The following is a 23,451-nucleotide window of genomic DNA, read 5'->3' as shown; positions in this document are numbered from 1 at the left end:
CAGACAGTTGGACATCTGTTTGTATACACAAGTGTATTATTAGATGACCTTTTCACTCCCAGAATGCAAAATATAAGAACTGGATTGTAATTTTAGTCAGTCTTTAACTTGACTGAATGTATGTAATCTAACCCTCTCTAAAACATCTCAGGAGCTGTAATTTTAAAAATCTATTTCCTTGATGTCTTTCTCTGCACAGCTCTGTAATTTAACAAATGCTACCGTTTAAGAGCCACTTAAATCTATAAATCTCTCTTTTGACTCATTGAGCATCCAATTTAACCAGAGTTTTCTCCATTTATGACATCTATTACAAGGCAAATGAACAAATTTCAATGTAGTTATGAAAATTAAATCTTTATATTTTACTCCACTCTCGAAGTTCCTGTAAAAGCAGACTATAATTTTCATGATCTAATACAGAAAAAAAGATGTTCAACAGGAAATCTAAACAATAAATACAAATGGGACACAAGACTCTTTATACTGAGAGCTACATGACATGTTTTGATCTGACGCACCGGTGCATAGACAGGTTTTCTCAGTGTATACATACAGCTTTTGTTCTTTAAAAACATTGGATGAAAAAAATGATATATGATCTGATTCAGTTAGATCTCACAATACACTTGACACTTGCTACAAAAGAAGATTCACTATAGACGTGACTTTATATGTGATGCTGAGTTCACCACAACTGTGATCTCCTCCACAGGTAAATCGTGGCATCTCAGCTTGTGCAGCCTGTGTCACATCATCATTGAGCTTTTAATGTGTTGGTTCTCTTAAAAAAAACTTTGATTTTCTGGGCCAGTCCTAAGCAGGAACTAACAATCAGAGGTGTCAAACAGTCCCTGTTGCATTGAGACCACTGGAAACAGTCTCATATCCCACAGAAACCAGAGTAAGGACGTTACTCTCCACATCATCTGGCTTGCACTGCTCTGCTTGAGTTTCCACATGACCCACGGCTCCTGTTTCCTGCCGGATCTTCTTCCTGCCTCTTCCTCGCCCCTTGCCTTTTGAAATGACCTTCCCTTGATCTTTGACCCCTCCAGACACCTTGTGAGGTCTCTCGCTGTCAGCAGGGCGAGTCTTGCGATGGCGCCTGCGGATGCGCCGCATCGGTGGACCAGAGTCGGCCGGGTCTGATGCCGCTGCGCCAGACAGGATGCGAATCTGCTGTTCGATTACCATGACGATCATGTCCAGAGCGACGTCCAACATTCCCAGACCGAGGCCATGAGTGACATTGTCAAAGCCACCACTGTTGACCGGGTCTCTGAAACATTTCCTCATGTCCTCGAGGTGGTTCCTGTAGAAAAAGATCAAGAGTATACCTGTGTTATTACTTTATGTTGTTTTACCATAAATAACACAAGCTTTGAGGATATATATCACAGAATACTGTACGTACTTAGTTTCAATAATTTTGGACCAGTGTTGAACTGTATTTGTCTCTGGAATGAGCTGTTTAGCCATGTTGCTGTAGTCGATGTAGTCATGGGCAAAGTCCTTCATGTCATCACACAAAGCTCTGGTGTCGCCTAAAAGCAAACGCACATCAAAACACAGTTGAGTCTTTGTGCTGTCAAATTCAAACATTCATACATACACACACATGCACACACATTGATGTCTCTGTTACCTTCAGTGAGTTTGGAGAACGAGGAGGATACAGAGGTAGTCGTGCTCGGCGTGAGTCCGAGTACATTCAGTGACTCTAGAAGTGTTTTCTTGCTGGCTGGGCCTCTGCTGACCCGAGTGTATGCCGCCAGGGAGCGCAGGGACATCTTCTCTGGGGCCTGCAGACGCCGTTTAATTTCATCATACGAGATGAGATACTTCCCTAAAATAACATCAAGACGGGAGGAAGTGAATTATTAGGCTCAGCAGGTTTGGGAATCAACATTTTTTTCAACTCTTTATTGAATATTATACTTATACTATAATCTGCATCACTTATCATATTTATTACATTTGTGTCATTTTGAGCAACAAGACTGTATTAAATGATTGAAAAACTGTAATTGTACATTGCTTCCTGCTAATAAAAAGAGGATATAAAAGATTTCATCCTGATATATTATCAACTTATGGTGGATCCAAAACCAGTGGTCATCCCTGGTGCTTCTAGATGCTCTCTTTACATTACAAGTCACTTACGAGCCTTCGATCCTTTCATGTTGGGATCCAGGAGCGACGACACTTCTGCAAACGGCATCTGAGTAACCGACTGTGAATTTGTGCTTGAGTTCGGCGGTGGGTCCTGATGCTGAGGCACCTCCTCAGTCTGGACCGGGGCGGATACCTGCATCTGGGGCTGAATCTGAGGCTGCATGGTGTGCATTTCCATCTGGTTCTGGTCTAGCTGAGCCTGGCCTTGTGCTTGAGGGAGGACCAATGTGTTTTCAGGTAAACCCTGCAGCCCCATGCCCCCTTGTGCTACACTGCTGCCCTGCTCTGAAGCCACCTGAAATATGCCCATAACTGGCTTTACCACAGTGAAAACCATGTTCCCCTGGGCATCCAGACCCACCATCCTAGCAGATGGGTCCATCTCTTCACTGAAATTTTACCTTTCTTGCTGAGGTGGAGGGGGGGGGACTCAAAAGGCTTTAATTATCGGATCAGGTTACCCCACAGGCCCATGTAGTGTTACAGTATACGTCTCTGTTCTGAGGTGAATATGGTTAAAACTGAACTGATAAAAGAGGAAGGTAAATTGAGCCTTTCTCTAGTCCAGTTAAAACACTGAAACTGCAACTCTTCACTTTCTTTTTATAGTTTTGTGGAGCTAATTATCTCTCATGGCAACTAAATGGCAGCAATTTGATTCTGAAAGACAAAAAAGAAAGAAAGAAAAAAATATGGTTAGAGCAAAGGTTTAATTTGAGTTTTTAGCTGTTCAAATTAATAAGATACACAAAGTAAACACATAAACACATTTTTTGCAATGATCCCAACATGTGGTGATTGTGATAAAGACAGATGGAGGCCATGATATTTTACAGTTTACAGTAAACTTTATTGTCAAAATTGATCAGTGCACTAAAACAGTAGTCTTCACTGGGAGTTTAATAATTATAAGTAACTATAAATAAAAAATGACAAATGGAACAATACATAAAACTCGAATTATGAAAAAGGATCAAATATATATCATAACATAGTTTTAATTTTTTTTTAAATATATAATGGACAACACATATGCCAATACTGATATATTACCAATATTTCTGTGATAGGCCAATATATCAGCTGGGCCCTAATGAAAGGCTCACAGCCAATTGAGCAGGTTCATTGCAACAGCCAACGTCGTCACCGCTACTAATCTCTACAGACAGCTGACGCACATTAATGTCCTAAATAGCAATGGTCTTTTTTAACATCAACACCATATTTTTTTTATAATTAATACAAATTCATATTTTCATACAATAAACATGAATTGGAATACAAATATTTCTAATAAATTACCTAAATTTTAGATAATACAATCATGGAATAATGATATCAGGATATGATATCATACTGCAGAACACCACTGGAAATCAAGTATTATTATTACTTTAGTATGCTTTTTATTGTGTAATTTTGCATACTTTCATTTTTTGGTAGTTTAAAACTGCAGGAAATAGATGAGCTACAACAAAACTATCTTCAGACAGACATTTTCTCTGTATTTGGTAGTCTGAAGAATGTCAAATATCTATGTTGGCTCAATTGTTGTCTGTCTATTAGATCAAATAGCATAATCCTGATCTCATTGGCAGCCAGGAATAGAGACACATCTAAGCAGGTACACTGAGGAGGTTCAAAGCTTTGACTGAGGGGAAGCCAAAAAGTCTCAGTCTTTGAAAACCTCAGGTGTAATAGAAAATGGAACCTGTGTACTTTTGATAATATTGAAACTAATTTCTAAATACCCTGGTGCACCATAATGCCATCATACTGCAAAAAGCCTATATTGGAATGAAGTCTAATTTCAATTAGTTACAGAAGACACATTTATAGACAAATAGAAAACAAATCTATTATGCTAATATGGTGAGGAATGCTCATATTTTACCAGACACAATAGATCACCATAGTATTTTTGGCTGGTGAATGGAGCACATCTGCCAACCACTTGCATGTGTTATCAGCATTTGGCTTGTGCTAATGTTGTGCCCTGCATACATATTCCTGCTGGACCTGGTAGTGGACCCCAAAACTAACAACCCCCCCCCCCCCCCCCCCCAAAAAAAAACAACCCACTGTCCCCTGTTTGAACCCTAGACTGTATAAAAGAAAGGGTTGAACCCAAGTGCTGTTAGGTTATTACATAAGACACCAAGGTGATGGCAGCAGCAGGGCACACAGTCCACTTTAGTTTAATCGTGTCTGCCCTCCGTCACAGCTCCGGTGAAGAAATTAACTCTCCACATCAGATTAAAACAGCTGTACTGTGTCTGTCAAAGCCTCCACTAAATAATTACACAACTTTTTATTTTTTTTAAAGAGCGTGAACACGTTTAACAACTTTGGAAATTAACACTAACACCGAAAAAAAGAGCTTTTCTCCTCTCCAAAAATGGTCACTATGGAAACATTTCAGCACCACAGTGGCGCAAGGTTATTATTATTATAAATGACAGCATGTAAAGCGGGTTTGTTACTACACAAATATCATCAACACTGGTGTATTTTCTCGTCAATAACAATCATCATGGCTGCCTGGCGTTGTCGGGGTTTATCTGTGCAGCAGGCCCCGAGTCATTACACAAAAAACCAGTCGGTCCACGTTGAGGTTGCGGTTCTGTACGGGACAGACCCAAATTAAACTCTAACCTTGGGGTGCAACTGGTGACGGCTGTCCCCACTCACCGAACTGCCGTGTGATTTTTTTTTCTCCACCTAAAAGGACACTGATCCAGGAACGGTCCGTGTAGAAGACAGCGACATTTTTACTTCTTCTCTGCTGTTGCTTCGGCGGGTTGCAAATCAGCCGAACGGGCACTACCGCTAGAGAACCGTAATCCTTGCGCTCATTGGTCAACTGACACGTCAATCACGCAAGAAGTGGTTTCTCATTGGATGGGAATGCTGTCAGTTGAACCGAGGGGGCGGTATTTCCGACTCATCTAAATGCAGTGGGATGAACTCTGCTTGTCCTTTTTATCCTGTATTAGAGGGTGTCTGACATAGATATTTTAAATAATAGAGTATTTAAATATGTAAATGCAAGATATTAAGCGTTTTCATAATCTTTATAGTATATCCTAACTTGTTTTGGCTGGTAATTTGACAATTTCCATAAGGACTTCAGGGGTCTGCAGGAAGCAGTTACAACCTGAAACCCACTCAAATCTATAAAATAAACTATAAACTTGTTGGTGATACTCAGAAAATGTATAGCCTACCTTTGTGATAACAATGTTTTAGGCAAAGGTGCATGTCCCTGCCTGACACAAGGGCTTCTTATCCTGTATTAGAGGGTGTCTGTCGTAGATTTTTTAAATAATAGAGTATTAAAGTATGTAAGTGCAAGAAGTTAAGCATTTTCATAATGTTTATAGTGTATACTAGCTTGTTTTGGCTGGTAATTTGACAATTTACACAAGGAGTACAGGGGTCTGCAAGAAGCAGTTACAACCTGAAGCCCACTCAAATCTATGAGATAAAGATATAGACTTGATGTTAGGCTGGAATACTCTGTGAATGATACTCCTTTAACAACTTTACTGTATCTCATTTATCCTGATTTGTATTCTCTGATCATACAGATCCTAGTTATTGCAATCTTGACCAAAACAAATCTTGATGCTATACAATATGTGCATGAGAAGTTCCAACTCTACTATAGAAGTCTGTAAATACCATAAATACCATCCTTAGACTAAATTATCACAGCAAAAATTAAGCAATGTTAGACAAAAACATGTCTTGTTGGATAACTAATAAGTAAAAGTTATCCATTAGGTGTTTGGTAAACTGAACAGTTTAACAAACTGTGGCCACAGTACACCATCTAGTGGACATTTTATACAAGACATATTGCATCAGTGGAACGTGTCCGGAAAGCGTCTCTCTCAAATAACACTAAAAAGTTTTTTTAGTCTTAAGTGTGACTCCCAAACTGTTCTTAAAGTCATGTCAGAGTAAGTATTTCATGCAGCCCTTAATATATTGATTCAACAGCAATAAAAGGCAATCAACAGTAGCAACATCTCACTTGTTTCATTTCAATTTATTTGGGTACAAATAAAAAAATGTACAAAATAAAGCATAGAAAGTAGTAATTATTAAAACAACATCAATGACAACAACATAAAAGAAAAGGCAACAGTTAAATAATTCATTAAAAATACAGCCAACTAATCTGGAAAAGCATCCTCTGGACCTATACATCTACACAAACAAGCATGACATTTGACAGTCAAGTTTAGGTAAGAAAAGGCATAGACATGGGGCATATGGGTATACAATGTTAAGTCTGAATCCAGTAGTGCACAACAATCAAGATGATCAAGTTTTTCTGTTAACTCACATATCAAAGTGTCATTAAATTGAAACAACCTCACTACAAGAAACATTGATGCTGAACATTTTTGACAGTAGACCATTGCTCATTATACATATTTTACATTGCTGTTCGTGTGATATCCTTTTAGCTTTTTTATCCTTTGTCAGATAAAGATAATCTTTTCCTCTGAGACTGGGCCCCATGAACACAATGACGTCAAAGAAGAAATCCACCCTTCATAACAAGCACTGAACATTACCAGGTCGTATATACTCATAATGCACAAACAGTAGTACAGTGTTGCATTCATAATGAGCTTGACACCATCTTGACTTGATGATAACACAAGTATTTCAATACGACAGCAAGATAAAGTGGAAACACTTGACAGAACAGAACACACACTGTACTCAATCTTTGGCGTCTGTAGGTCTCAGAGCCCATCAGCGCCATCTCTCAGTGTTGAATAGAAAAAGCACAGAGGAGACCTGTGTGGCGCTACCGTCCGGTACTGTCTCACAGTCTTGCCTAAAGTCACCGACTGAGGGGGTTAAGTGTTCATTTTAATGGGACTGGGGTGCTATCAGCGCTCCACTTAGGAGACAGCTCCCTTTCAGGATCAGCTGGTTTGAGTGTTAGTGCTGGTGTTGAGAGTAAATACGGGTGAGGACTCAGTGTCTGCGTATGCGCTGGCCCCCAGTGCCTGTGGTGGTGATGTAGAGGAGGGGCTGGGGCTGCCGCAGCTGGGGCCCTCGCTTCAGGTTATTCATGTGGGCCGTGGACTCTGCATTTGAACCTGTGGAAAGACAGCGAATAACAAAACAAAGCTCAGTAAAAAAAAAAAAGAAGGTCATAACAGAGAGGAATGGTGCTTCAGAGGCCATGGCAGTGGTTTACCTGTTTGCTGGCTGTTATAGGGTGCCCTGACTTTGGCAAGAGGAGGGACCCCTCTGTACTGAGGGCGAAGCATGGGGGCCTGGGGCTGACCATTGATGTGGAGGTGGGGGTCAGATGTGCTGTCCAGAGGTCGGAACCTCTGAGCTGTGGTGGTCTTGGTTTGAGGCAGCTGCAAGAGAAAGAAAAATGAAATTATAAAGCTTCAGCCTCACTCAACAACTTTTACTTTTCAAAGTGCTGTTTGGTGCTGTTGTTAAATTGCACTATTGATACATATTTTGTGGGTTTTAGCTCACACAGTATTTTTTATCCCTTTTTTCTCAGATCATTACTGGGAAAAAAGGGCTAAACATAAAGATGATATTGTTCGTATATTATGGCAGGTAACCATTAAAACATTGTACATCATACATCAATCATACATCAATGTGTCATGAAGACATAATAAAATTGTACATCTAGAAATAAGAAAATACTTACTGCTTGACCAGTAACCTCAAAAGAGCGTGAACGCCTCTTCTTGCGGCGAGCCTCAAAGTCAACTTCACGGGGGGTTTGGTTCTTGGTGGCGACCTGACGGTTACGTGGTCGTGTCCAAGTCACCTGCAGACTGGGCCCCTCACCAGTGCTGCTGGACAGGTTATCATCTGAGGTGGCGTGTCTGAGCTCAGGGCTAGGCTGCCTCCCACGCCGCATTGGCAAACCTCTAGGAGGTGCCTCACTTAAAGACAGGCTGCTCTTTTGCTTCTTAGGGTCCAAAGGAGAGGGAGGTGGGGGCAACCGCAAGGCATCCAGCTCTAGGGCTTTGGAGCGCCTTCGGGCTGCCTTCACCACAATGCTCTGGACGCCCTTTAGGATCTGCTGTCTCTCTGTAGAGACACAGGGAGAGGTTTGTTATTTTACTGTATACACTTTCTTTACCAACCAGATAGATGGTAGTGAATACACAGACTGTACAGTTCTTTACACTCATGTTGCTTCATCCACTCATACTACTGTCTCCTGGTTTGGACATCTTACCACTTCGTGACAAGGGGATATCAGCCCCTGCCTCGCTGCTCTCAGGTGATGAGTCCAGGTGGCTGCTGACACTGTGGCTGAGATGGCTGTAACTCAGAGAGCTCTCAGGAGCCAGCTGCTGCAGCTGCAGACATGAGATGCAGAATGCCACATTATGATCAAGCATTCACTGCAGTTCCTGTCTTTGAATTGTGGTCAGGTTGACCACTATGTTAATCAATTCTGCTTCTCTCCAAATGTGTAAATGACATTTTAATAAGGCCCTTTGGATTTTACCACTGATAGCTCTGCTTAATACATATTGTCTTTGGGTCATATGTCTGATAGATTTGCATAGAGACAGAATTTGATGGAGGTAATATTATTTTAAGCCCGGAACAAAAAGCTAATTCTGCTGGTTTGCCATTTACCACAGAGAGCTGAGGCAAAATGTCTGTGTGAGTTTTATTCAAATAGGAACCTTTAACGCTTGAAGTGAAAATCAGCACCCAACTGGACTGAATTATTCCACAGTGCGAGATACCTCACATGGAGAGCTATTGAAATAAAAGGGCAAATTGCATTAAAATTGTCCTCACCTCTCTATTGCCCTTTCCGTTGATGTGGATGGGAGGCGGGGTCATTACAGCTGAGTTTTTCATCTGCCTGGCATGAGGGCTGCTCTTAAAAACTCTGTTACTGTCCCTGAAACATGGAGAGAGAAAGAGAGACAGAGAACCCCAAATTAGCTGATGTAAATGCATGAAGGTGGGTATGAACATATGAACAAGATGTCTTCTTACAGCTCAGGCTCAGGCAGAATGGGGGGCAATGTGTGTCTACGGATTTTGGCTTGGCCTCGTCTGTTGTCGGAGCACATGTTGCGTACGCTCTCTTGGTCTGAGTCCATGTCCTGCATGTTGTCACGACCGTGGCCAGGCAGGGTGATCTTGGGTAGAGAGCCCTCCTGGAATTATAAGATGCACAGAATTTAATAGGGAGCATTTGAATTAGCGTTAATCAACGTGACCTTATTAACATTTCAGTGTCTTAATTTACGTTATTTGTCATGTGGGTGTTACCTTGATGGTATGTCTTGTTGTCACCTTATCCAGGGCCATGGCTCTGTCCAGTTTCCTCTCATCGAGCTCCCTCATGTACATATCATAGAGCTCCTGGAGGTGGGGAGGTACTAGCAGACTGTGGTCTGGAACACACACAGTAAATCATAAATCCAATGTGCCTTAAACAAAAGCTAGGTCTCTTCAAAGCACCTACACAGAAGTTACTGAATAACAGATTTTTTATAGAGGGGTCAAAACAAATTCAATGGCCTCACCATCAATGAACTGCCTCTGCTGCTGTATGATCTCGTCACACAGGTGTCTGTACTGCTCGAAACGCTGCACAACAAAGTTTTTCTGTCGGATGACGTTGTCCTTGAGTAGCGCGTGAGACTGCATCTCAGCATTCTCGATCTCCAGCTCATGGACCTTGCAGAGGAGGCCCAGGACCTCGCGCTGCTCCTCTGAGCTCACCCTCCGAGGCAGCAGCTCCTCCAAGCGCCGGGCCCGATCCTGAAGCTCTAGGAACCTACGCTCAAGCGATGCCTTGGGGGTGAGAAAGAGGAAGAGCTGATCAGATGTAAAAGTGTTCAACCATTTTCCTCTTAGTTTTAAAAAGTATGTAAAATATTCTACCTTCTGTTTGTGGATCTTTTTCTGTTCAGTCATGAGTGTAACCAGGTTTTCTCTGGCCATCGCCACCTCCTGGGTCTCAGTGCTGTCAGGGGGAGACTCCGGGGAGTCAGAGTCCTTCTCGCTTTCGTCCTTATTCACACTTTCCTTTCTCCTTTCTGCCCGCCACTTCCTCCTGCGCCTACTCCGCTCCTGTTCCCAGCTAGGAGAGAAAAAAGAACATTTTAACTGCCAGAAATAGTTTAATAAGTTATCTGTTTTTGAATGATTGTGTCCAGTCAGATAATCAACTATTTATTAGGGCTTTTTCACCAATGAGAATTAACCCAATGTAGCACAAAATCGGAGTACAGTTACCTGCTGGTCAATATACCTTGCACATTGATTAAGATTTCAATGGTGGTAGGACTGCAGATATTGAATGGCAATCCTTAATTTGGCTAGGACTAGATTCCTGAATGTTACACAGGAGATTTTTTGCATAATACATGTTTAACTATCATATATGAGGGGGCAGAAAGCCATAAATCCTGAACACTCACTCTGCAATAGTTAGCAGATGTTTGGAGGTGTCGATCTGGATCTCCATGTTGCTGTTTTCCAGCTCCATCAGGCTCTTCCTGATCTCCATCTGTTTCCGGAACGCATCCAGCAGCTGCTCCCTCAAATGGTCCATCTCTGCTCGACTCTGGTGGCTGGAGTGAGCCTGGACCTCGGCTGCGGGTGGGGATAGAATATAAATACAAATATTACAAAAACATCCTAATTTGACAGATATACTACATGTACTGCAGGAGGCAGTGTAGACAAGGTTTTACCCTGGACGTGGCGGATGTCAGCCTTGTCTGAGTTGGGTTGGCGGCTTGCCTGATCTGCAATCTTCTTTTTGAGCCGCTGGATCTCGCAGCGCAGATCTGAGATTATGTTGGTGTACTGAGCAATGTGGTATGACACATTTATCAGGTTCTTTTTTACCTGAAGCACAAAATGATGAAAAAGACTGAGTGAAAAACTGAGCAAATACATAAATATTTACACAGCTCTCTCACACTGAAAGTTGGATTTTATAACTGAGCAGCTGAATTTAGCTCTTGCAATACTATTACTTGGATCTGCTTGTTTGCCTGTAAATGTCTTATGATGAAGTTATCTTCAACAATCTACTCACCCGTGTTCTAATACTTTTGGCACGGTCAGCGTATGCCAGCGTGTTACGGGACTCCTCAAAAGCCACCGAGGCAGGACTAATATGGGCTATCATGACTGTTCGGCTGTTCCCTCCCAGTGAGTCCTATCAATAAGACACATCAGAGGAAAGACACAAACATACAAAAATCAGCAAAAAAGAAAAAAAACAACGACTGAAATGCTAAAAACAATGGAGGACGTTGGTACCATATACATTTGTTGCTGTACCTTCAATAGGCGTGTCAGCTTGCTGTCTCGATAGTTGACATACTTTGTGCCATTTTTGTCACTCAGGGCGTTGATGCAGTTGCCCAAAGCCAGGAGGGAGCGATTGATGTGGGCCCCTTCTTTCAAGCGCTGACCCCTATTCTGAGTCTGACAGACAGAAAGATAGATATGGGTGAGTGAACCAAAGACAGGTGAAAAGGAAATAGAAATTTGGGGGCTACAAAGGTCTCCACTGGACATTAAGTGGTGACACTGCGATTACATGGTCACATGTCTTGCCTGTTACTTTCAGAGTAGTTGTCATGTTTCAACTTTTGCCCAGGAGATGGCATTATCTTCTACTTTAGGTCCTTCAACACTTGGCTGAACTAGGTCAAGTTCAGCTTTTACTAGCCTGCATGCACTCCTGTTTTGAAGTGGCAGAGAAAATGTTCCCTGTAGCCTGAAGTTACAAACAACTCTCTGGTCCGCTCAACTCCTAATGGAGGCCATATGTGCTGTTCATCAATACTATGGTTGTGAACCTTTTTCAAACAGTCTCCATGGTAAATAAGTGCTTTCACTCACTGGTTGTTTGCATGTTACACTTGTGGTGTACAAGAGCATGTCAGTGTTAACCTAGGAAATGACAAGCCACAAGCCATTCAGCTGTCCAACAAAAGCCGTCAAACACTTTGCAACACTCTCACTTGACTGTTCAAGAAGAGAAGGTCAAAGCAGTGATATATCCAAGAAAGTGAACTGTTTCATAGATAGTCTTCTCTACCTGTCTGATAGCACAGCCTTGCATACAAGTATTGATTGTACTGGTTTGATGTCAAGGACAAGACTCTCAACAAAGTGCCTAACAACACTTAACTGGCTCTGCTATAATGAAAAGGATCACTATCTTATATGTTCCATTTGACTAACTTTTTTGTCCTTTTTGTTATATTGGATATAATGTTTTGTTACTACACCCAGCATGTGTGTTTTTCTTTTTTCTTTTACCACACAATGATCACAATACCACTTTGTCACATTGGCTCTTTCATCACCTTTTTCATTCGACAGATCTTATGATCCTTAGTTGCTTGCCACAGTGCTTTGGAGATGCTTAGTGTCTGTACTTATGTGATAAAATAGCCTATTTGCTGAAAGGTTGGTGTATTACTTTAATAAACTGCATACTGGGCCATAATGGCAGATATAAAGAGGCTTTTATTAAAGTCTCCTAAGGTTTATGGGAACCTCAATCCTCTGGCCTGTTGTGAAAAGTCACTGCCAAGCATCCCTAGTGAGCAGACCACAGTTAGAGGCTACTGGAGTGCAGAAATACTCACAAAGCAGGCCCTTGTAGTTTTGAGGCTACATATGTATCGTGTACATACAAGATTAAAGGCTTCAGAATATACTGTATATTGGTACAGTACAGTCTTTAAAACTTGAGTTTGACAGAAAAGTAATTGACAAAAGTAACACAGATAGATAAACACCAATTACAATCTCCTAAATTTTACTTTACTGACTATACAGTATATGCATCCTGACTATATACTCACACATTCACCCACCTGTGCTGCTCGTTCAGAGCCGGCAAGGTCAATCATGAAGAGGCGTGCAAAGCGGACCTCCTGCAGGACATCTCGGCAGCGGCTCTGCTGTTTGACGGCTACTTGGAGCACAGCATGGGAGCGAGAAGATGTCTGATTGGCAGCTGTTGGCTCCTGGGTACGCTGTTTGTTGCCCTTCATTAGCAACTCCATGATCTTACAACACACAGGTAGAATTCTTTGATGTGTCTGCAGTTGCGCTGGGTGACATCTGTATACTTTAATTAAAATAAATGAGAAGTCATGTAGTGCGGCGTGTGGTAGCTTGTCTCACCTCTTGGGCATTGATGGTAGACACCTCAGTAATGCCAGCAACCTGAATCACTCCCTTAGAGTCTTCTCTTAGGTCCAAAAAGCCTGAGGATGGATTCAGCAGGTCACGGATCATCTCATTGTAGATCTAACAGATGTGGATAAAAACACAAAATCAATAACTAAGTTCACCTGCAATCAAGATAAGAAAAATGATGATGAATGAAGTGCTTGGCATATTTTAAGCTTTTTAGGAAAATGTTTATGTTCATGGACAAGGCCCCAGAAAACATCAAGTGCTACACTTTCAAAAACTTGTCATTTAGAAATCTCAACTTGCTTTTTGGCAGGTTGTCATAAAGTGTTAGTGTTCTTCTTTCACAAAAAGAAAATGCAGCTTACTTCTTCAGTCAATACTAAAAGCCCAGTGCAGGAAGTGACATCCTGGAAAATGACCACTAGATGACAAATTGCTGTTGGATAGAAGTGTGAATATAGTTTTTGTTTGTCAAGCAGACCCCAGTCACAAACTCTTAAAAGTGAGATGCTTTTACTGAAACTTTTTCTACACTTTTACTGCATGTGAAGTTTTAAAAAAAGAGTCTTCAGCCTTGCTAGAAGCTCTGTGAGATTGGACTTAGGCACAATGGTGCTTTGAACTACATGCTAACATCAGCATGCTACAGTAACATGCTTACAATGATAATGCTAACATGCTGATGTTTCAGGGGTAATAAAACACAAAGTATAGTTGACGATGATGGGAATTTCCATTAATTTCATTATTATATTGGACAAATTAAACATTTGACCAGATGATAACGCTACATAAGGGGATTTATTGCAGCTCATGCTGAAGTGAACATGAAATTGGGTGGCAATCTATCCAATAGTGATAGAGACGTTTCACTCAAAACCACATGGCGGCGCTAGAGGAACAGTCAGTCGGTGACCAAAGTCAGGAGCAAATGTCATCTGGTAACCGTGAAAGTTTGTTCAATGTTTTGCGTCCATCCATTAAATAGATTTTGAGTTATTTAAATGGATAAGTAAATATTTTGACTTTTGTTGACCTGATTTTTTCAGCTTAGTTCAATGAGGTGGACTGACCGTTCCGACAGGTTGACATTTTCATCCCTAGCACTTCGTTATTAGTGTAGCTAAAAAGGTTTCCTACACGTGAGGAGAGCGAGGCAACAAAACCAGAATAAACACAAGAACAAAGCGGGAGCAATGTGTGCATGAGTGGTAAAGAATGAACCAAGGCCTATATTTGCATCCGCTGTGCATGTTTCTGTGTGTGTGTGTGTGTGTGTGTGTGTGTGTGTGTGTATTTTCGAGATTGCGCACGTTGAAAGAGAGTGTGATTTGAAGAAGAAAGGGAGCAGATGTGTGCACATCGCTCAGTCAGGCTGTAAAATGGCGTTTAACCTCTTTGTGGTGAGGCAGTAGTGGCAACAGATTGCTCCCTGGAAACAGCAAACACACACGTCACACGCAGTCTTGTCAGGATTCATCCAGAGGAGTTCAATACAGGTCAAAGAACATCCAGACTCCATGATTAGCGTTTTAATAGGCACATTTTAACTTCCACCCATACAGAGTGCTACGAAAGAGCTAAACATCAAAAGCAATGTCAATTATGGAATATAATCATAGTGCTTGTCACTGAAAACACAAAATGTAATTTCAATATCTGATACAAATCCTCCACTCAATACAAAAAAAATTGTACCCAATAAGTGCTTATATTGTGCCAATTCATTTTCTGTTGGAGGTTGAATGTTCTTTTCATATTTGTTCTATTTAAAAGAGGTGATATTCATCATCTATACATTTCTTCCTTTCTGTTTTATCCTGTTCTCTTTCTCTCCCTCTTGTCTCTAACAATCATTTCCTTTTTCTGACAGCCTGGACATTTTTGAATAAATCTGACTCATTCTACTTTATATTCATGCTGCCATCTTCTCCAGAATGTCTTTTGTGGAAAGAAACTACGACTGACAATTTGTTCATTTCAAATCATAAAACGTGGCACATCATTTCCGAGGTTCACATGATACAACACATGATGTATTTTAAAAAAACGTTTTGATTAGATACTTGGAAAGAAGAACACATTATGAACCCATTGTGAGGCTATACTATAATCTCAAACTGACCACAGTAAGAAAAGGCAAAAATGACTTCTGTGAACCCATGAGAATACTAAATCACCCCAGTGAGGCTCAGTTACTGCTATCAGAGTCAAATGAACCAACTCCATTGTATCCACTGCTATTAACGGCTTTGTCATTAAACACACAATCTGAGCTGTAGCTGCTTCTCAGTAATGAGGTGTGGAACTACAGCTGGACAGGCACACAGAGAGACCACCATCACGAGCCTGGCTTCTCATGTGTAGTTCATCATCCAATGACAAAGGCAGAGATAATCCCTCAGCCGACTGGTCCACAGATCACTGCGCACCAAAAACTACTGAGGGCTTCTGTGTAACAAAAGCTATCAGTTACTTACTGTGGTGTCTTACAAAGTTCGTCCTTGGTCTTTAAAACTAATTTTAAGTCATGACCTGGTAACATCATTAGAGTTGTCACCTTATAATCTCCAACAAGTCTTGAGTTGCTCATAATAGGCTGCAATTCATTGTTCTTGGAATAAAAAGTGAGACAGCATATTTCAATAAGGGCTGTAAAGTCTTGCATTGTTGCCATTTTAAGCCTGTGAACTCTTGTCTGTTGAAGAAAAGAAAAGAAATGAGAAAAAAAGATGAGAGAGCCCAGATAAAATGGGTGAAATTACTGTTTTACTTTGCTGAACGGCCTTTTAGACAGCTCTCTGTCACAGGCTGCCTCTGCTGAAAATACACCACACCATAGCACCAAAACCTGTTAAGTGGCCATCAATAAGGAGCAGTTAGAGACACTACTATAAAAACTATAGAAACTGCAGGTTGAATGGCTGATTATCACTTTGAATGAGTCCTGTTTTCAAAATGATATTTTTAAAAGGTGGTATTTTTCTATTTCTTTCTGTATTTTTGAAATAACAGAATGTTATGTTTTCACGGTGACATTTGTAAATGTTAAAAGCAGTATGCCTTCGCTGTTTTAACGAGGAGAGGCATGGCAAGTTTATTCGTGTATGACATTTGAGCAACAATGCAATTCAAAGTGGTTTACATTAGACATAAAAGCATTAAAATAAAATATACAGTACTAGTGAAAAATGTAGGACACACTTTCTCAAATGAATAGGAAGGTGTGTCCAAACCTTTGACTGGTGCTGTAGAAGACACATATAACCGTGTGATCTGTATCTGGGTTCCTCTACAGGGCTGTGGATAAGGATGCCAACTCAGCTCCTTTCAGATGTGAAACAAATGCCAGGCTAAAGTAATGCAACACCAGTAGTATCTGCGTGCGATTGGCATCAGCTAACAACCTCAGATGTTATCAGTGTGAACAGATGACTGCATAAGAAAAAGTTTTAATTGCGACGTTGATGGAAACAAAGACGGATATCTGCAGATCAGATGTGAAGAAATCAGATGGAATCTCTAAACACTGAATGAGCAATCAAGTTAATGGCTTTAACATTTTGAGTCCCCCACAACAGGGCAATTAGGAGATGTGTCAGCACTGCTGCATTAACCAGATGATTCGGTGTGTTGTGAGAATGAATGAATGTCTGGAAGTTCTTGAAACTGACCTCCAGATAGGACATCGAGACGCTATAAAGCATGTCGTCACTGGTCTCCTCAATGGCACGGAACAAGTCGTTCAGGGTTCGGACGTAGATGCCTGGCTCCTTGTCTGTCCCCAACATGGTGTATGTCTTCCCACAACCTGAAAACAGCAAAGAAAATCATAAAAAAAACATTAATACATATTCAATTTACTGTATGTCAGATCAGTTTAGAAGGGAGATACATACAGTTGCTCAGAGGTAGCGTGAAACTTAACATATAATGTGAAAGAGAATTATCACTAACTATCCAGCTCCCCTCAGCTATACACATCATTTTAGTCTTTCACCTCATAGTCTTCATTTTATGGTTTTAATGTCTTAATTCATTCTCACTGCTGTCATCAGTGTCCTTTCCAGCTGTAGCCGGCAGCTGTTATCAGCAAAAAAAAGCTTTGATAAACCCACTTTACACCACCTGGCCACATTTAGTTACTAGCTGGTAAACATAGTGGAGCATTTAGCAGCTAAAGAGCCGAATACTTCCCTCAGGAGTTGGTGGAGACCACAGAGCTAAATAAGAAGAGTGACACTAATATTTGCTGGATGGATAGAAATATGACTTCAAGTAAATACTAATTGTGTAGGCAATATAAGCAAATGTTGGCTAACAAGTTCATCAAGTTTCTAAGGTGATGTCAATTAAAGCAAGTTTCTCACTGACTCCAGTGTTAAAAAAAAGTAAACCAAAGTAAATACCAAACCAGCAAACAAAGCTAAGTGTTTACTACGTCCGTGTCTAGGATGTTCAGGATGTGCTGCCTTAATCTGCCCTTGGCTGGCCTGACCACACTGTTACGCACACATGCAGAAAGACACTTAAACACACACAGGCTCGTGCTAAAATCCCTGTGTTTATTTCCTCACAAGAGATAGAGAGACAGATGGACAGACAGAAGGCAGAAGAAGTCAGTGAGACAGAGAGACAGATGGGGAACTTAGATGGAGAAATAGTGCTTGACTACTCTTTGATGGTGTGGTCCTAATCACTGGAAGTGTGGGAGATATATCATGACTCATTTTCTAATCAGACCTGCTGTAATAATAAAACAAAAAGATATCTCACTCCTGAGAGTGTGCTGACCAGCTGACTCAGACTGAAGCTGACCAGAGATTATGAGCAAGACAGGTAACACATGTAATTGGTATATAATACACACCTCCTGTCAGATAAAGGGCCAAGTTATCTATTTGGGTCTTGTGCAACACAAACACACACACACAAACACACACACACACACACACACACACACACACACACACACACACACACACACACACACACACACAGGATTTATCCTCTGGGGACATTAAGACAAACCTGTGGGTCCATAGGCAAACACAGTGGCATTGTAGCCTGATATGAGGCCCTCAATCAGCCCTTTGGTTGTAGCTCGGTACACCTCATCCTGCAGAAGGAGAAGGAAATAAATTTAAAAGGGTTAAAAGGGTGATAAACAAGTGCACATATATATCATTTAAATGCTGTGCCACATTTGTTTGGACTTCATTTAGTTTACTACTTTTTGACTAACCTGACTGGCTGAGAAGTCGAACGCCACGTCAAACATGTAAGTCTTCTCCCTAGAGCGGTTGGCACGCAGGATGTCGTCCGGATCCTCCATGGGGTCCATCAGAACCACCATCTAATAATGAAGAGGAAAGCATAGAGCCATGGGAATGAAAGAATTGATGTCTGAACAGCTAATTAAGTTGAAGATATGTCTCTTGTCAATCACCACGGAAAGTTTAGCTAATGAGCGTATGTGCCTATTCAGTGAGTCAGGATACAGCAGTGGATGTCAGTTTGAAAATGTGGTGAGAGTAAATGAGCAAAAAGGTCTGTTTGAATGTCAGATATGACTTTCACAATCCCACTGGTACTGGATGGCTCCCAGATGGCAAAGTGATAACGTCACAGGTGTACTTCATTGTTTGTTTATATTATGATTATGTGTGTTAAATCATAGTGGAAAAGGGAAAAGGAATAGAAAGTCTGGTATACTGTGCAGCTGTAACATCAGCTGTCAGGGCTGGCAAAAAAAAAAAGTAATGCAGATGGCTGTGCGTCTGTTGCAGATGGCTGCAGATGTCTGTTTCTGCTGAAACATTTAGTGTAGGTTGTAAGCTTCTGGCAGAGTGATGTAGAGTTGAAACTGAGTCTGGTGCACATCGGATTGTGTGTATTCGGATCACACTTACACAGAAAAAAGGAAAATGACTGACAGTTAGATTGGAAAAAAGCAATGTCATATTCAAAAGCAAGGAAATGGAAAAACATGTTCTTTTCTATCCCCGTAAGAAAAAGAAGTTGAGGAATATGTCCAAATGATCAAGGTAAATGTATGAGTACTTTTTCAGCCAGTATTTCTTCTTCTGCTGCTACTGTTTCATAACAAATAATTGTCCTAAAAAAAGAATGGAAACATCAATGGACGATGTCCGCTCCAATGCATGGCAAAAACAGATGTTGCACAAAACAGCATGTATGTATGCAAATGAGCATCCACTCAAGCCATCTGCTCTACTCCGAATCCTGCTTATAGTGTATAATGACTCAACAAGCAGCCCACATGTCAAGGACATTCATGGCATCTGGAGGATGAGAGACCAGCTCAAGTGAATTCAAGAGGAACATGGGGGCAGTTTGATTTAGTTCAAAATTGCTCCAAATTGTTGCATACAAAAAACATGCATGTGACAGTCTGAGTCGTATTAAGATGAATCATGCTGGTGATTGAACTGCCTTATTGTTCCAATTGTGCTGTTAAGATAAAGTCTAACCCTCTATTATGAGTAAATAACAGCTCCCCGAAAGAACATTTCAGGAAACTATTAACAGAAAATGGTGCAGCACAACGTCAGAAGCAAACATTATGATGCTGTTGACAAATCACTGAATTAGAGTGGGTGCATTTGGCTTGACGGGAAAATTATTCTCTTTACAATCCTGTGGGCTTGAATCTCCTGCTATGCAACTGACAGAAAAGTCCATACAAAACAAAACTAGGTCAAACTCTAGTATATGGCTGAAACGCTAATTTAAAATTACAGATACAGGAAGTGATTACAAATGACGACCAAGACCCCAGGAAGTGCGCCAGGAAGACCTACCCTACTCTGCTTCTGATTGGCTAGTACTTGTTGCCCTAATTGATTAATTGATTAGGTTGGTTAAGTTCAGGTATGATGAGATGGTTAGGGTAACTCAATACTCAACTAACACTTTTGTTGTCATAAAAATAACCTCATTGACAGAGAAATGCAGTAAATTATATTATTCAGTCTCTAATACCTGATATCTGTACATCGAGTCCCAGAGGCAGCACTGTTGTTGATACTGCAGCTACATCTGTGAGACCTACATTTCCTAAAGGAATTATATCATATATCAAAATGCTACAGAGACATTAGAACAAGAAGTTCTTTCTCTTTCTCTCTCTCTGTCTCCCTCTCTCTCTCACTCTCTCTCTCTTTTTTTTCAATACTCCATTGCTGTGTGTAGTACAGAGAGGGAAATCAAAACCTAGGGGAGAAAATGTAATATATAAAATAATAATAAGGGAATTAACTGCTAACACCTGCTGTGCACCAGTGGGCTGCTGCCAGAGAACGACTACTCTGCTTCTCAACTGTCTGTGAAAACCAGGCGGTGCAGTCACGACGCCAACCTTCAGCATAATGACTGGCACTCTTCTGCGTCATTTTGAGCTTTTCGAGTTTTTCCCAAAACAAAAATAGAGCTCCCAGTTAAGACAATTCTGTACACAGTGGGCTACTGCAGGGTGACAGTAATTTAATCTTGAATTTGATTTCAACAACTAATTTTGTATTGCAGAGACTCACATTTCATCAGCTTCAGTGATAAAAATTTCTTCCTTTCCCCTTAAATGTAGTTTGTAGGGTTAGGTTCTGATTTGTTAAAATGTAATACTAGCTCCAGATCAATATTAATCCTAATTCAGATGCTTTTTACCATTTAAAGCAGCGTATGCACCACTAGAAGAGTCATGTGTCATCAGCAGCCCCTCACATCACTGAACACATCAGAGAAAATGTTCAAATAGGTCTATTTGGATAAACTGACCACATATTAGGAATCTAAATAGTTACTTTCTCACATTTTAACAGTCCTACAGCAAACATTACAACAGCTTAATCTCTGCCATCTCTGCTGGTTGGTGCAAAATGCATGCTGGGATACTTCAGTCAGAGGCATACAGCTGGACCCTGCTGTTGTAGTCCAGCCAAAAAAACAAGATATGAAAGAAAAAAACCTGAGTTTATCTCACATACAACCATGGGGCAGCTGGGAGTTTGCTGGGATTCAGTTGATCAGCTCTGTTCAGCAGTGGGCCTGGAGGGTCCTGTGAGGCCTGTAAGGCTGAAACACCCGGCCTGTTTGATGACCCCCTCAACCACTGAGCCGCTCACTTTGAAGCCTCTCAATTGAAATTCAAGAGGGGAGATTTCACTTTTAATAAACTGACAACAACAGATGAAGGCGGGGAGCATGGCAAGCTAGCACAGACTGCAATCAGCAAATACGGGGGAAGGAGAAGGGGATGAAGTAATGAAGAGGGCGAGAGAGGAAAGATGGAGAGGCAGGAGAGATGAAGTAGCACTGGTACTTGTTTGTCCTTCAAGTTTACTTCTTTAATTGATTGTTTAGGATGTGTTTTTTCACACTATTTGTTCTTTGCTATGGCATGCACACAGAGGATAACGACTCACTGTGAACCAAGAGAATAGAGCAGCATCCTATTAACTACTACCTGCTTCTTCTCTAACATTTCTGTGAATGCCGTCCAGCTGCAATGACGTACAAGTTCTGATCACATTTCACAGGAAAGATGTGGTGAACAAGGGACTACTTCTCTCAGTATCCAAGGTCAGAGGCACTTAAGCCACTTACTGTACTATCAGCCAATCTGATGACCATGAGTCATCATCGAGTCTGTCAGAAAATGGCAAACAGAGAGAGTGTTAAGCAGATGAATCCAAATCTTTTGAGTTGCATGAGGATGGGAAAGCCGGCACTATCCGTTCTCACTATCCGTTCTCACCCCGAAGTGGATTAATCTAAAAATGTGTCCCCATTCGGATAAGGATTGGCAGTAGGCTGAGGCTGTCATCTACATTGACCGATCATCCTGTACCACATTAAGCTGAGTCTGAATACATCAGATCAGATCATATATTTAGGAAGCTGGTAGTGGGCTGGTTAAGATTCTGCACACTTCATGAGTACATTTTGATTAAATAAATCATTTGTCTTAAAATTGGCAGAGCACCATTGCATTGCACAGCTGGGGGAAACCGATAATTTACTTCTACTTTCTTCTGTACAACAACTAAATGCTCTACTGTCCTTGTTCACACAAAAATATGAGTGGTGTTTTCAACATGTTTCATTCTGTAGACCAAGGGTGGATGATAGGCTGTAACAGACAAAAAGATGAATTTTCAAGTCGAGCCACCTTAATGTGAACGTGGCCTGTTACTGTATACATGGTGTATTCGTGCGTAATTGTGTTCCTTGAGAAGGCCACAATGCCACAATGCTCTTACATAATTGCATGTATAGTAGGTATCAAATAGTGTGTGCGTCCATGCACACTTTTGTCCCTGTGCATGCACTTGGGAAAATCATTAAGGGTGCCAAGGGTGTTGATAACACCTCTAGTCCCATCTGTCATCTGTGTTTCTTGAGTTACAGTACCTTCCACAGCTCCACCCATGAACATCCACACACAGCAGCTGCTGCTTGGGCAGATTCTATACCCCTAATTTTCTTAAGTCTTCTGATAAGACTATAAGATGCTGGCTCTGATGACAGTACACTGTGTGGCAACATAAGACAGGATGTCTGGACTACAGATAACCTCCAAAAGTTTAGACTTTGCCAGCACAGGTGCCTTTCCCAGCAGACTGTCCTCTGAGTTCAATTAAGAGCCTTCTGAGAAAGAAAAATTTGGGTTGAGATGCAGGTCAGTATAAGCTGTTCAGCATTTACTTCCAGTGTACAGAACAGGTTAAGGAGCATAATTGGAAACATGGCACCCATATCCCCCCTTCTCCCTCTCTCTTTCTCTTGCAGTTGCATGGAAACATATACACACATAGCAACTAAGAAAGCAGCAGTTCGTGTCCACTGCAACAAGCAAGTCTGTGCAAGCAGGGTGGCAAGAAGCATGAGTGACCAAAAGAGCAAGTGTATATGAGTATGTAGGAGGAGAGGATGCGTGATCAGTTGTTTTGGGTTTTTTACACTGAAAACATTGAGGCATATACAGTACTGTATGTGTCTAGACTGACAATAGCAAAAATCCCACAGAGCAAG

General features: G+C 41.1%; 2 protein-coding genes across 3 annotated transcripts in view; both read right to left on the bottom strand.

The window, feature by feature from the left end:
• Positions 1–381: 381 nt before the first annotated feature.
• Positions 382–4,953, bottom strand: si:ch73-127m5.2 (uncharacterized protein LOC561202 homolog). 2 transcript variants are annotated; one of them, XM_053341430.1, is made up of 5 exons: positions 4,834–4,953; positions 2,167–2,838; positions 1,649–1,849; positions 1,418–1,547; positions 382–1,315 (listed from the first exon to the last, which is right to left on the bottom strand). In XM_053341430.1, the coding sequence occupies exons 2-5, from the start codon at positions 2,558–2,560 to the stop codon at positions 844–846; spliced, it is 1,197 nt and encodes a 398-aa protein (XP_053197405.1). In that variant the 5' UTR covers positions 2,561–2,838; positions 4,834–4,953; the 3' UTR covers positions 382–843. The 2 variants fall into 2 exon arrangements, with proteins under 2 accessions (XP_053197405.1, XP_053197406.1); XM_053341431.1 differs by having other exon boundaries at positions 4,870–4,953.
• Positions 4,954–7,179: 2,226 nt separating this feature from the next.
• kif19 (kinesin family member 19) overlaps positions 7,180–23,451 on the bottom strand; it is a 32,321-nt gene continuing 16,049 nt past the window's right edge. The window contains exons 3-20 of the mRNA XM_053341548.1: positions 18,644–18,754; positions 18,430–18,517; positions 17,073–17,209; positions 13,384–13,509; positions 13,071–13,265; positions 11,518–11,664; positions 11,270–11,392; positions 10,920–11,076; positions 10,644–10,818; positions 10,105–10,303; positions 9,744–10,014; positions 9,487–9,611; positions 9,208–9,371; positions 9,004–9,109; positions 8,426–8,549; positions 7,886–8,274; positions 7,406–7,574; positions 7,180–7,304 (exon numbers count right to left, since the gene is read on the bottom strand). Of these exons, the coding sequence (XP_053197523.1) occupies positions 7,180–7,304; positions 7,406–7,574; positions 7,886–8,274; positions 8,426–8,549; positions 9,004–9,109; positions 9,208–9,371; positions 9,487–9,611; positions 9,744–10,014; positions 10,105–10,303; positions 10,644–10,818; positions 10,920–11,076; positions 11,270–11,392; positions 11,518–11,664; positions 13,071–13,265; positions 13,384–13,509; positions 17,073–17,209; positions 18,430–18,517; positions 18,644–18,754 (2,931 nt within the window). The remainder of the gene's footprint in view (positions 7,305–7,405; positions 7,575–7,885; positions 8,275–8,425; positions 8,550–9,003; positions 9,110–9,207; positions 9,372–9,486; positions 9,612–9,743; positions 10,015–10,104; positions 10,304–10,643; positions 10,819–10,919; positions 11,077–11,269; positions 11,393–11,517; positions 11,665–13,070; positions 13,266–13,383; positions 13,510–17,072; positions 17,210–18,429; positions 18,518–18,643; positions 18,755–23,451) is intronic.

Source organism: Scomber japonicus, chromosome 20 (assembly GCF_027409825.1).
Source record: "Scomber japonicus isolate fScoJap1 chromosome 20, fScoJap1.pri, whole genome shotgun sequence".
Lineage (NCBI taxonomy): Eukaryota > Metazoa > Chordata > Actinopteri > Scombriformes > Scombridae > Scomber > Scomber japonicus.
The sequence above is the reverse complement of the archived record's forward strand: the minus strand, read 5'-3'. Positions and strand labels throughout refer to the sequence as shown.